General features: G+C 39.3%; 1 protein-coding gene across 2 annotated transcripts in view; it reads left to right on the top strand.

Moving 5' to 3' along the window:
* Window positions 1-12,324, top strand: part of znf362b (zinc finger protein 362b) — a 28,147-nt gene extending 15,823 nt beyond the window's left edge. For both annotated transcript variants that reach the window (XM_034173212.1, XM_034173211.1), the window contains exon 9: window positions 9,696-12,324. In XM_034173212.1, the coding sequence (XP_034029103.1) occupies window positions 9,696-9,812 (117 nt within the window). In that variant the 3' untranslated portion in view covers window positions 9,813-12,324. The remainder of the gene's footprint in view (window positions 1-9,695) is intronic.
* The last annotated feature ends 1,252 nt before the right edge of the window (window positions 12,325-13,576 follow it).

Here is a 13,576-nt window from a genome sequence, read left to right as displayed (position 1 = left end):
TGTCCGAGTGGCTGGTCTCAGACGATCTTGGAGGTGAATATGCTGGATGTGGAGGTCCTGGGCTGGTGTGGTTACACGTGGTCTGCGGTTGTGAGGCTGGTTGGATGTACTGCCAAATTCTCTGAAACGCCTTTGGAGACGGCTTATGGTAGAGAAATGAACATTCAATACACGAGCAACAGCTCTGGTTGACATTCCTGCTGTCAGCATGCCAATTGCACGCTCCCTCAAATCTTGCGACATCTGTGGCATTGTGCTGTGTGATAAAACTGCACCTTTCAGAGTGGCCTTTTATTGTGGGCAGTCTAAGGCACACCTGTGCACTAATCATGGTGTCTAATCAGCATCTTGATATGGCACACCTGTGAGGTGGGATGGATTATCTCAGCAAAGGAGAAGTGCTCACTATCACAGATTTAGACTGGTTTGTGAACAATATTTGAGGGAAATGGTGATATTGTGTATGTGGAAAAAGTTTTAGATCTTTGAGTTCATCTCATACAAAATGGGAGCAAAACCAAAAGTGTTGCGTTTATATTTTTGTTGAGTATATTATGTTCAAACTGCATTTTTAGCAATCCTGTGAATCACTAAACTAGTATTTAGTTGTATAACCACACGTTTTCATGATTTCTTCACATCTGTGAGGCATTAATTTTGTTGGTTTGGAACCATGATTTTGCTTATTTACTAGTGTGCTTGAGGTCATTGTCTTGTTGAAACTCCCATTTCAAGGGCATGTCCTCTTCAGCATAAGGCAACATGACCTCTTCAAGTATTGAAGTACCTGGTATGCGATATATAGGCCTAACACCATAGTAGGAGAAACATGCCCATATCATGATGTTTGCACCACCATGCTTCACTGTCTTCACTGTGAACTGTGGCTTGAATTCAGATTTTGGGAGTCATCTCAAACTGTCTGCGGCCCTTGGACCCAAAAAGAACAATTTTACTATCATCAGTCCACAAAATATTCCTCCATTTCTCTTTAGGCCAGTTGATGTGTTCTTTGGCAAATTGTAACCTCTTCTGCACGTCTTTTATTTAACAGAGGGACTTTGCGGGGGATTCTTGCAAATAAATTAGCTTCACACAGGCGTGTTCTAACTGTCACAGCACTTACAGGTAACTCCAGACTGTCTTTGATCATCCTGGAGCTGATCAATGGGTGAGCCTTTGCCATTCTGGTTATTCTTCTATCCATTTTGATAGATGTTTTCCATTTTCTTCCACGAGTCTCTGTTTTTTTTTTTGTCCATTTTAAAGCATTGGAGATCATTGTAGATGAACAGCCTATAATTTTTTGCACCTGCGTATACGTTTTCCCCTCTCCAATCAACTTTTTAATCAAACTGCGCTGTTCTTCTGAACAATGTCTTGAACATCCCATTTTCCTCAGGCTTTCAAAGAGAAAAGCATGTTCAACAGGTGCTGGCTTCATCCTTAAATAGGGGACACCTGATTCACACCTGTTTGTTCTACAAAATTGACACTCACTGACTGAATGCCACACTACTATTATTGTGAACACCCCCTTTTCTACTTTTTTTTTTTTTTTTTACTAACAGACCAATTTCATAGCCTTAAGAGTGTGCATATCATGAATGCTTGGTCTTGTTAGATTTGTGAGAATCTACTGAATCTACTGGTACCTTGTTTCCCATGTAACAATAAGAAATACACTCAAAACCTGGATTAATCTTTTAGTCACATAGCACTACTATTATTCTGAACACTACTGTATAAAGGGACAAAATCTATTATATGTATGTAACCGGTTTAGTTACAGTCAGGAGGCGCCGAACAATCTACAGGGAATCCTCAGCACCAATTAGGCTTACGTATTTCCTTGATTAAACACCTGACCTTGAATCGGGACCTGCCTCATTTAACAATCGGGTCATAACCTCATCTGATAAGTGTCAGACATCATGTGCATTAAAAAGGATTACATTTATTCGAGTCACTTTTTTTTTCCTCTTTTCTCTAAGTGAGCTGCGGGGTGGTACCTTAAAATCCTAAAGCCCCTTTCACATTGGGCCTATGTAGAGTTGCACAGTTCTGTGTATCGAGTATGCTGGAATGGCTGCATCATGAAAAAAATGTTATGTGCAGGGTGCAGCTTGGTCTGCCGCCTCTTCTGTGGTTTTGAAACTTCACTGCCAACAAAGTTCAGCGGGATGAATAAATCTAACAATGTAGATATGTACTGATTTAAAAAAAAAAAAAATAAAAATTTTCGCTGGACTAGCGTAGGGTAGCCTACAATTGAGTCGGCATGGTGTACAGTAGTGTAGTATTGCACAGACTTGCCAAATGTCTGTGGAAAAATTCAACATGTTTAATTTTTTGCGGCCATTTTGCTTGGCATAGTCTGTACGCCGCATTACAGCCCGGTGTGAAAGGGGCTTACAGCGTGATTTATGCTTCTCCATCTCCGTAATTCCATTACCATGCAATGATGTTTCAGACTCCGTGTTGTGAAGTTGGTCATACGAGTATTTGTGGACTTTTCTGCCAAACATATTTGATCCATGATCGAAAAGTAATCGGTGGGCGCACTGCAAATTAAAATATGATGGGAGAGGAAGGAGTGAAAACGTAAAAGTGACAAATCGCAGCCTTTTTCAGACTCGGTCATTTAGCAGGTGTACGTCACGGGGAAGGTTTGCAGCAATGCAGAGGGCTGTGATCTAAAGCAGTTTGGTTCGTCACACCCAGAGATGTGTGTGAAACAACACCATATTACAGTGCAGGCAGCAAACTGCATTTTGTTAATAATCACTGACCTTGAATTACGCCCAGCCTCGTTTAGGTCCTGTGTCTGAGCAGTTTTAAAAAAATAAGCAGCTGTCTTTTAATAACAGAAATACAATAACGCTGAACTTCATTTCATACCTCTGGCATGGCTAGACTGCTCTCTCCGGTAAATATGAGGGGTTTTTAATGGAAATGCATTATGATGGGACGGGACGTGTTGTACGACGCGAGTGAAAATCTGGTATATACGGGGTTTATTACATGGAAAATCATACAGAAGCATTGGGACTTTTGCTTTTAGATTAGATTAGACTAGTGAGAACTTTATTGATCCTTTGGGAAGACTCCTTCAGGGAAATTGAGGTTCCAGCAGCATTGTATACCAGCACACAGGGTAAGAAGCACACAGAGTATCAAAAGTGAAAGTAAAAAAGAAAACAGTTTGCAAATATAAATATAAATATCAGACATACTGATCACTAGTGGTTTACTGGCTACTACTGGTCCCCTCCTTCCCGTCCTCTGTCTTCCTGTTACTCCTCCTCCCCCTGAGTGAGGAGTTGTACAGTCTGATGGCCTGAGGGACAAAGAGTTTTTCCAGTCTGTTGGTCCTGCACTTGGGAAGGAGCAGTCTGTGGCTTAAGAGGCTCCTCTGGTTGCTGATGATGTTGTGCAGAGTTTGACTGGCGTCATCCATAATGTCCAGTATTCTCTTCTCTACCACCATCACCAGAGTATTCAGCTTCAGAAAGTACAGCCTGCTCTGTCCCTTCCTGTACAGGTGATTGGTGTGGGTTGTCCAGCCTGAGGTACTTGTAGGGATCGACCAGTGGTGGGCACAGCTAACCAAAAAGGTAGCTTCGATAACTGGTAATCAGCTAACTGAAATTTTTTATTATTTTTTTTTTTTTTACGCTAAACTGATAAACTGCCTGAAAACTTAACGGAAGCTACAGATAACCGATAACTTTAAATTTTGCCTCCCATACGCTCTCAGAAGAAGCTGATTTTGAGTTTAAACACCACAAAGCTTCTGATAGAACCAACAGTGATCAAACAGCCAAACAGCCAATGAGCAGCGCTTCTGTCATTGTGCGCTCTGCCCCCTGCTGTAGGAAAGCATCTTTTACCCTGACAGGATACAGTGATCCTGTGATGAGGCAGAGGTCTTGAAATGGAAAGCAGGTTTGAATTATGGTTTTATTTGAAAAATAAAATTATTCCGGATAGAATAACTACATTAATGTAACCTCTTAAAATGTACAAAAGTGATATATAACACATATCTGTTCATTTTAAAATAATGCACTAATTCTGAAGATTTTAACATTAACACACAGAGCAAAGGGGATTATGGGTAAACTTATCCTCTGCTCATACTGATTGGTTGACTAATTCATTCTATGTAAAAACCAACACGTGAATCAGTGTAACGTGTTGGTGTTTACAAATAAATGTGCTTTTGTAAAATGTAATATTTTTTCATTTGTATATAAAAAAGAACGAAATTTAAGATCCTGCTAGACAGCGCCTAAGCGCATGCGTGATGACATCATGACTATCTGGTTAGGGACACAAGGTTTCTTTCAATAACAAGAACTCAAAAAACTTTGTGTGTTGGAATTGTGTGGTGATAGGAATCACCTTTTGAATGCTTGAATAATGATGTCAGTCGCACAAGGAAATCAAATAATAGTGAAAACATGTTTGGTGCGGTGTTATAACAGATCAGTCAGTCGCTCCATGAGGCGTCATAACATCAAGCCTGGTTCACATGGCAAGATAATTAGGCCGATATCGGGCCCGATCTTCCCACAATCTTAAGGATGCCAGACAATCGTGATGATGTAAATGTAATCTTATCAGATATTCCTGCTGTGTGTGGTTTGTAAGAGCGCTCTGATCTGCTCAGAAAGACGTGAGGAGCTAAATGTGACATGCAGCCAATCAAAAAGTGAGGTCTGACCTGGGAATGTTAGTGTGTGAAGTCTGTTTGTGTGTGTTGTTTTTACCGTGTGGCTGACACCACACACTGTACAACTAAACCTGTCAGATCTATGATTTTTTTGTTTTGTTTTTGGTTTTTTATCTCCACATGTGGGGTCTCTCAGGTTTTGGAAACCTACACATAATTTTAAAATCCTGCGGTCAACAACACTGTGATATAACCGGTTGCCAGTAGATGGCAGTGTTCTATGCATTTTGACGCCGGTTATATCACACGGCCTAAATCACAATTTCGGCTTTTGGAAAAGCAACCTGGGCTTCTTCTGGCATTTTTACATAAAACAAACACAATAATAACATCTGTAAACCCAGAGAATATATTCACGAAAGTTTTAGGCACAATATACAAAGAGTTTAATGCTGTTGTCCGTGTGGAGCCTGATCAGAGCGTCTCAAATGCATTTCTCATATCGTGAACTGTTAGCCATAATGCACTGCGCACACGCCATGTCCACACTAAAACCTTCAAAATTAGTACATTACTTTAAAACTTAAACATGTATCTGATGTTTTCACTTTATAAAACTTCAGACGTGACGTTAATTTAAATAACTTGTCCGAAATTAGTTTGGTTAAAATTCTAACCATAAGTTAAAACTCTATGCCTCTGGATGACTTGGGTGCTATTGCCAGCGTATTAGTATGGGGTCAAAAGAAATTAGTTTTTTCTTTTCTATGACCAGTTCTCCTTTGCCTGCAGAGGATAGAGCAGTTTATTCTGGAACCAGCTCTTCTCTGTTTGTAGAAGATAGAACTGGGCCTCTACTACAAAAAACTACGTCTGCAAAAATGTTAGCGGTCTAAAAATTATCGGACCAAAACTTATCGGAAGATAATTGGTCCGATGATGGTTTTCAAAGTTATCTGAAAAGTTAATCCAACAGTGGTGGGCACAGATAAACAAAAAATTAACTTCGATAACAGATAATGATTGATTGGCCTCTCTTCATTGGCTTCCTGTTAATTCTAGAATAGAATTTAAAATTCTTCTTCTTACTTATAAGGTTTTGAATAATCAGGTCCCATCTTATCTTAGGGACCTCATAGTACCATATCATCCCAATAGAGGGCTTCGCTCTCAGACTGCAGGCTTACTTGTAGTTCCTAGGGTTTGTAAGAGTAGAATGGGAGGCAGAGCCTTCAGCTTTCAGGCTCCTCTCCTGTGGAACCAGCTCCCAATTCAGATCAGGGAGACAGACACCCTCTCTACTTTTAAGATTAGGCTTAAAACTTTCCTTTTTGCTAAAGCTTATAGTTAGGGCTGGATCAGGTGACCCTGAACCATCCCTTAGTTATGCTGCTATAGACTTAGACTACTGGGGGGTTCCCATAATGCACTGAGTGTTTCTTTCTCTTTTTGCTCTGTATGCACCACTCTGCATTTAATCATTAGTGATTGATCTCTGCTCCCCTCCACAGCATGTCTTTTTCCTGGTTCTCTCCCTCAGCCCCAACCAGTCCCAGCAGAAGACTGCCCCTCCCTGAGCCTGGTTCTGCTGGAGGTTTCTTCCTGTTAAAAGGGAGTTTTTCCTTCCCACTGTCGCCAAGTGTTTGCTCACAGGGGGTCGTTTTGACCGTTGGGGTTTTTACGTAATTATTGTATGGCCTTGCCTTACAATATAAAGCGCCTTGGGGCAACTGTTTGTTGTGATTTGGTGCTATATAAATAAAATTGATTGATTGATAATCAGATAACTGAAAAGTTATTTTTGATAAAGACAAAACGATAAACCACCCATTAATGTATTGGAAGTTACAGATAACCAATAAATTCCAGTGTTTTCTCTGGTACATTTGCAACTACTAATCAACTGAATTTGAGTTTTAACGCCACGATCGCTTCTGGTAGCATCAAAAGCGACAACAAACCCAAACAATGAGCCCACACTTCTGTCTTTGAACATCTTGCCCCCTGCTGGAAGCTCTTGTTTACTACATGGCTTCCAGCACAGAAGCAAGCTGAGAGCAGCCACAAAACCCAGCTCTCTACCCAATCACAACACTCCGGTCAGGCGGAGGTCTTGGAAAATAAAGCAGTGCTGACTTATGGTTTTGATTTATAAATAACATTAATACTGATAGAATAACTCCATTAATGTCAATTCTGTCATTTGTACAAAGTTAAAATATAACATATATATTTTAATAATGCACTAATTGTGAGGTTTTGTAACAAACACAGACAGATCGCAAAGGATTCTGGATAAAATGTGCCTCTGCTAAACACTGGTTGAGTCATTCATTATGTAAACCAACATGTTAATGTGACGTGTGTCATGTGTTGGTGTTTACAGATAAATGTGCTTTTGTAAAATATTCCTTTTTTTATTTGTAAAAACAGACATTTTTATGGAGCCCTGGAAGTGTCATCGCAAAATGTTTTGCATGTGGAGAGAATGTGCGCTCATTTTATTATGTTGGGCGCACGTTTTATTATATTGTGCACATTTTATTATATTGTAAAACGTGCACTCAATATTGTCTTGACACATAAATGTTGGCTTTACACTGTGTGAGTTTTGGCCCTTTTTCAGCTGATTTTTCATTCGTGCGAGAATTTTTTTGGACAGAGTTTCAGGTTAATCGCGCGTCCTGCATCGTGTAGTGTACATGGAGTAACAAGCTGCGTTTAACATCTCACGACCACCTCCTGATCGCCGATCGTATGGTTGAATGAAAATCAAACCCGTTTGATATTATTCTGGTCGGCCATCGTGAGGGTATCCTGCTGCTGAAGAGCTACAAGCATCCAACCGCTCGCACTGTGCAAGTGCAAACACCACAGAGCTGTCTTGTAATGGTTTTTTTGTTGTTTTTTTGTTTTTTTTAATTTGATGTCTCCCATCGAGAGTTTATGTAAATTACGTCTGGAAAAAAAAGGCTTATGTTTTCTTCTGGAAACACAAGTCCGACGTGTGGTTTTTGAACGTACAATGTGTGTGAGAACATAAATCGGGCGCTCTGAACCTTTACACCGTGCGGTTCTCTGGTACAGTTTGAACTGAAACCGAGTACAGTGATTAAAAATATCATACAGTGTCTGCCCAGCTTCAGGACGAATACTGCCATGAACACTACTGGCCAGTAGATGGCAGTAGAGACTGTGAAAACTTGCCAAAACGAAATTCCAGATAATCCGTGTCTGCTACATTTAAGATGCATGGAATTTAACAAACGCAAATACAGTAACGTCTATAAACCCAGAGAATATATTCACGAGAGTTTTAGGCACTAGAGTTTAATGCTGTTGTCCGTGGAGCCTGAACAGAGTGTCTGAAATGCATTCGTCCTGTCGTGAACGTACTGAGATTACCCTGTCCTACCCATAATGCACTGCTGGGCACAGCATGTGGTCACTAAGACCTTAAAAAATTAGCGCATTACTTTAAAACTAAAACATATATCTTATATTTTCACTTTATAAAACTTCAGACGTGACAGTAATTTTAAATAACTTGTCCAAAATTAGTTTGGTTAAAATTTGAACCATAAGTTAAAAATGTATGCCTCTGGATGACTTGGGTGATATTGCCAGCCTATCAGTATGGTGTTAAAGAAATTTTTTTTTTTTTTGTGACCAGTTCTCCTTTGCCTGCAGAGGATAGAGTGGTTTCTCATAGAAGCAGCTCTCTTCTGTTTGCAGAGGATAGAACTATACATCTGTTAGGAAACGTTTAACAGATAGGTGCTCAACTGATTTTAAAAATTGTCGTTGTTCAGCTTTGTTTACTACTTTATCGGTCTAAAAGCTAGACAAAAATTTATGGGACGATAATTATGTTATCGGAACTGTGCCCACCACTGTAATCCAATAATGAAAACATTATCTTCGATAATTAGCAGTTAGCGGAACTGTGCCCACCACTGGATGGACAGCCTCCACCTCAGCTCCCTCGATCTGAACTGGTCGCGGACTTGGTCTGGACTTCACAAAGCCATACAAAGCCCAACACATGCTTCGAGGTGTTGAGCTGTAGATGGTTTGTGTGGCACCAGGCAGTAAAAGTCCTTCACTAGGCTCCTGTACTCTTGGACATTCGCACTCACTGGACAAGTCGAATGTCCAGTTTACACGATGACTGTTTAGGAGTGTTTTACTGTACTCTCAAATTGAAACTGACAGTCACACTAAGAATTTAAATTCATGATCGGATTTTGACTAATATGCCATTATTAATGGTAAATATAACAACACTGTGAGCCTCCAGAATCCAGACATATTTAGAACCGACTCTGTAATTCAAACCGCTTCACTGAGAGGAACAGGAAATGTCTCATTTACAAATTTGTATCTGCCCAGACCAACTGAAAGAGATGACAAATTGAGATATGTAATTATTTATAGGCTGTCCCCCCGCCCCCTGTGACCTTTATTTGGAGCAAGCGAGTATAGAAAATGGATAGATATATAATTATTTATTAATTTGTGAGAATCCCACATGTACACTGATAAAATATTTAGTATTTCGGAATATAAAAGTATTAATAAGTTAAATATGTGATCACTTTTTACTGCGATTTTTTTTTTTTTTTAAGTCTGCATTTAATCAAGTTTTTAAGTCATCTTATTCTTCAGGAAACACTGACACCTCCTGCACCTACAGAGAAATGGAAGTATGATTTGGTTTATTTAAAATTTGATAATTAAGATTGTAAAAATTTTGTTAAATTCTAACTTTTACCAATGCAGCGCCACGGTGTTGCGGTGCGCTAAAGATTAAGATTGTAACATTTTTTAGTTTTTTCTCTCTCCTTTAGTGATATTTTGGCTCTTATTTGCAGCGCACACCTCAGTGAAATAAATCCACAAAAAAAAAAAAAAAAAAAATCTGGTTCAAATCGGAATCTCGTGGCATGGGCATTGATGTTTTACTGGCAGGCTGTCGATGTTGATTGTGGATGTTTTTATGTGTGTGTGTTTGTAGGAGACGTACCTTATGAAGCACATGTCCAAACACACAGTGGTGGAGCACCTGGTGAGCCACCAGTCACCCCAGAGAACCGAGTCCCCCGGCATCCCCATACGCATCTCCCTCATCTGAGCCCCTCAGCTGCTCGGCAGCAGGTCACGTCCAGAGTCCGGATGAAGCCGGAGCTTCGCGGGTGCTGCACCTACAGCCATCTACATAAGGCTTACATTAGCATTACCACAGCTGACATAAGCATTCGGCGCTCGATCACACGCACGGGCCGCCTCCATCCGTCTCCACGCAGGCTGCCTGTCAAAGTGAGCACAGCGTTATTTCCTGAATGTAACGTTAAACTACATGTTGCCCCGGACGATCAAACGGCAAAGAATGTCTTGCGTCAGGTTTTAATAAGCACTTTCGTAAGCGTCACGTAAACCGCCAGATGCGTCGGCCATCTGGGTTTTTTTTGTTTTGTTTTGGTCCCCTAATTTTTTTTTGTCCCTCTTCCATGAAATGGTTTTCTAAAATGTGCCAGATGACATTGGTGAACCCTTGTAAGGAATAAAAAAAAAAAAAATTAAATTAAATTTCTGCTGGGTGTATCGTGGAGGCATCCAAAGATAATCTTTTAAAGCACTTTTTTATGCCTTGTGGTTTTGGCTCAAATGACTTCAATCTTGGACGGAAAATGCCAAAGGGGCATTAACGTGTGGCAGCTACGAGTAGCGACTGTGTACAAGCGACTGTTTTTACTGTTACCTTCTTTGTTCTAAGAAAAAGAGGGGAAAAAATTTGGTGCACAAGTACAGGGTCATCTGAATTTTAATGAAGGCAATCGATAAATAGCAAATTTAAGAATACAGCCGTGTTGACAAAAAAAAAAAATTAAAAACAAGAGGGAAGGAAGATGAATGTTTCACTCCATAGTTGGTTTTTAACGTTACCCTTGTGTCTCATTTCTAACGAGTGCCATACTGACCTTACTGAGATTTTTAAGACAGCGTAAGCGCCATTTGAGTATTTGAATTTAAATAGATTAAAGACATTGCACACATACAGTCTGGTCCATAATTATTTGGACAGGGGTGCGATCTGCGTAATTTTGCCTCTGTTACACCACAACAGAGTTAAAATGAAACATGGTTGTAGTGTAGAATTTTTAGCTTTCATAAAGTTTTGGTAACCATTCAGTAAAAGTTTTTTTTGTGATGAAAAACTTAACAAACTAATCGATGTCTGTACTTGTAATTGATAAAACATAATGGTTTTTTTGTTTGTTTTTTTGTAAGACAACAAAAGTCCAGTTTTCTCTCCATGAAGACATCAGACCAATTAATTTAACTTTATTTGTATAGGGCCAAATAACAACACTGCCTCATGGCGCTTCACGTGAGTGAGATCTAACTGTGTACCCCCCACCCCCTATAAGCATACAGGCAACAGTGGTGTGAGGGGGAAAAAAAAACTGTCTTGAGTAACTGTGCAAGGAGACAAGTGAGGGTAGCCACCAAGACACCCAGGCTAACTTGGTTAACATCAGTTGTTAACAGTGAAGACATCTTTTTGACATGCTTTGAAATAAAGATGAAATCCTACACTAAAATCACATCTTGTTTAATTTCAGCTCCACTGTGGTGGTTTACAGAGGCAAAATTAGAAAAAACAAAAGTCACTGTCTAAATGTTTATGCACCGAACTGTGCTTCAGAATTTCTTTTATGTGTATGTGTTAATCCTTACTTTTGGACCAAAATGTGAAATTGTTGTACAGCTACTCTGACCCTGTATTTCTTTTAAATAATTGATGAGCTTTACCCTTTTTAACTGCAGTATGTCATATTCCTTATAGGCCTATATATCATGTGGAGATGATGCTTTTCCTTTCATTTGTCTTGTCCTTAGTTTTTTGTTTTATTTTTCTAAATTGTACGCAGTATTTTTATTTTTTTATAACTAACTTTAGCATCTGGACGGTACTAACAGGCTCTCCTGTATTTTTCACGGCACTTGAGATAAAAGGTGCTAGAGTTAGATCTTACATTTGAGATGGGACTGAGAACAGTGTAAAATACAGTATACAGTGTGTTTTCAAAAGAAGTAAAAAAAATTTACTCAAGCCACTGGCCCGAAAACAGACATTTAAGCCAACAACACACCCTGCCTCCTCAACTCTGCTTTCCGTTTTTGAGATGATGGGAAAATGTACATGTTGCTGTACTGTAAAACATGTAACTCGTTTATAGTTCCTATTTTAAGTTTTCATAAACATGTTCTATTTGTTTATGTATAAAACTTTAGTCTACCTTTTGTTAATATTGTTTTATATTTACATGTAAGCCTTAACGGTTTTTATCATCCCATTTCCATTATTATGTTCTGCAGTATTCAGTCGTGTAAACATTTTTTTTTTCCTTCCGCATGGAGTATCTGAGCTGTAATCTGTATAACTGTTTAACCCATGTTCTCTATGAAAAGATATTGCGTAGATTTATTACTTTTTCTTGTCCTGCATTGTGGTTTCATATAGTTTCTAGACAACTAAATATGCACAGCAAAGACTGAGAAGTAAAACTAAGGATATTGATGTTAAAAAAAAGGACAAAAAGCTTTGTATCTACCTTGTTTAATAAACAGACTGTTAAAAATGCATCAGAATGTTTTTGTACATAGATGTTTTTTTTTTCAGTAGTTCTCAAACAGTGCCTGGTGGTACTCCAAATCTATCAGAAATGTCTGAACAAATACACCAGTAAGTATAATTACATTAGAAAGTGGGGCGGGGGTTACAATACTACATAAAACTTCAGTATGTGCCAACAGTTTTGCAGATCTTAAAAATAAATGTAACTCAATGCTAAAATACCCTCGGCCATGAGCATAAAAATGGGACTGACCTTTTGACCTCTTAAAATAAGTCAAGGTTAGCCATCTTTGAACTTGTCCAAGGTCTGTGTCCCAAGAATGGTCCCTGTGAATTTGAAGACCCTGGCAGTAACAGGACTGGACTTATGCTGAGCACAGACGGACAGAGGCAAAGCCTTCTCCATACCTGATGGCCATATTTTGGCCTCAGGTAAAAACTTGTCAGTGGGCAATTCCTTGGTTGGTGAGGAAAGGGTTTTGATTCGATTCTTAGACAGGATGGTGAAAGCAAAGGAAAATCTACATCCAGGGTCAATCCAGACACGCTTGTGTGTGGGTTTGTTTAATGGAGGAATGTCTTTGCATGCTGACAAACACACAGTCCTTGACAGATCCTAAGCCTGGTCTGATGGCTGGTAAATCCCAGATGATCAGGGTCTGAGGACCTGCTGCAACCATCATTCATCATTTCACAGTTGTTGGGTTATAAAACATCATCTCCTCTACTTGATCCACTGTTTTGAGGACTTATTTCACCAGACCCCATTAGTCATCTCATGTTCAGGGTTCCTTTTTGGGTCTTCACGGTTACTGTAGTGGTCACGGGACACACAAGGTTCCCACTGTGGCAATCCTCTACTTGATCCCTTACACAGGTGTCACAGTGCGGATGACGGGTTGGATTTTAACTGATGTTATCGGCAGGATTAACTGATACTTTTGGGAATGATCATATACAGACTGAAGTTTATGTTTATGACCTTTGTAGAATTTAAATTTTTATGTGTTGGTTTTTTTGTTTGTTTGTTTTTTGGTCACCCTTTACCTTTCAAATTTCTCCCAAAATGTCTTTGCCAAGGGCGTGTTTTACGATGAACTAAAGACAATGTTAAACTCACTTAACCCTTAACTCAAACACAGAATTAATTATACTTGGTGATTTTAACATCAACTGGGATGACAAGAAAGTAAAAAATTTAAACAACAGAAAATTTTAGCTTCGAACAGTTAATAGACTTACCAACCAGAATGACT

Source organism: Thalassophryne amazonica, chromosome 6, assembly GCF_902500255.1.
Source record: "Thalassophryne amazonica chromosome 6, fThaAma1.1, whole genome shotgun sequence".
Lineage (NCBI taxonomy): Eukaryota > Metazoa > Chordata > Actinopteri > Batrachoidiformes > Batrachoididae > Thalassophryne > Thalassophryne amazonica.
This window is presented reverse-complemented; position numbering and strand designations above follow the sequence as displayed.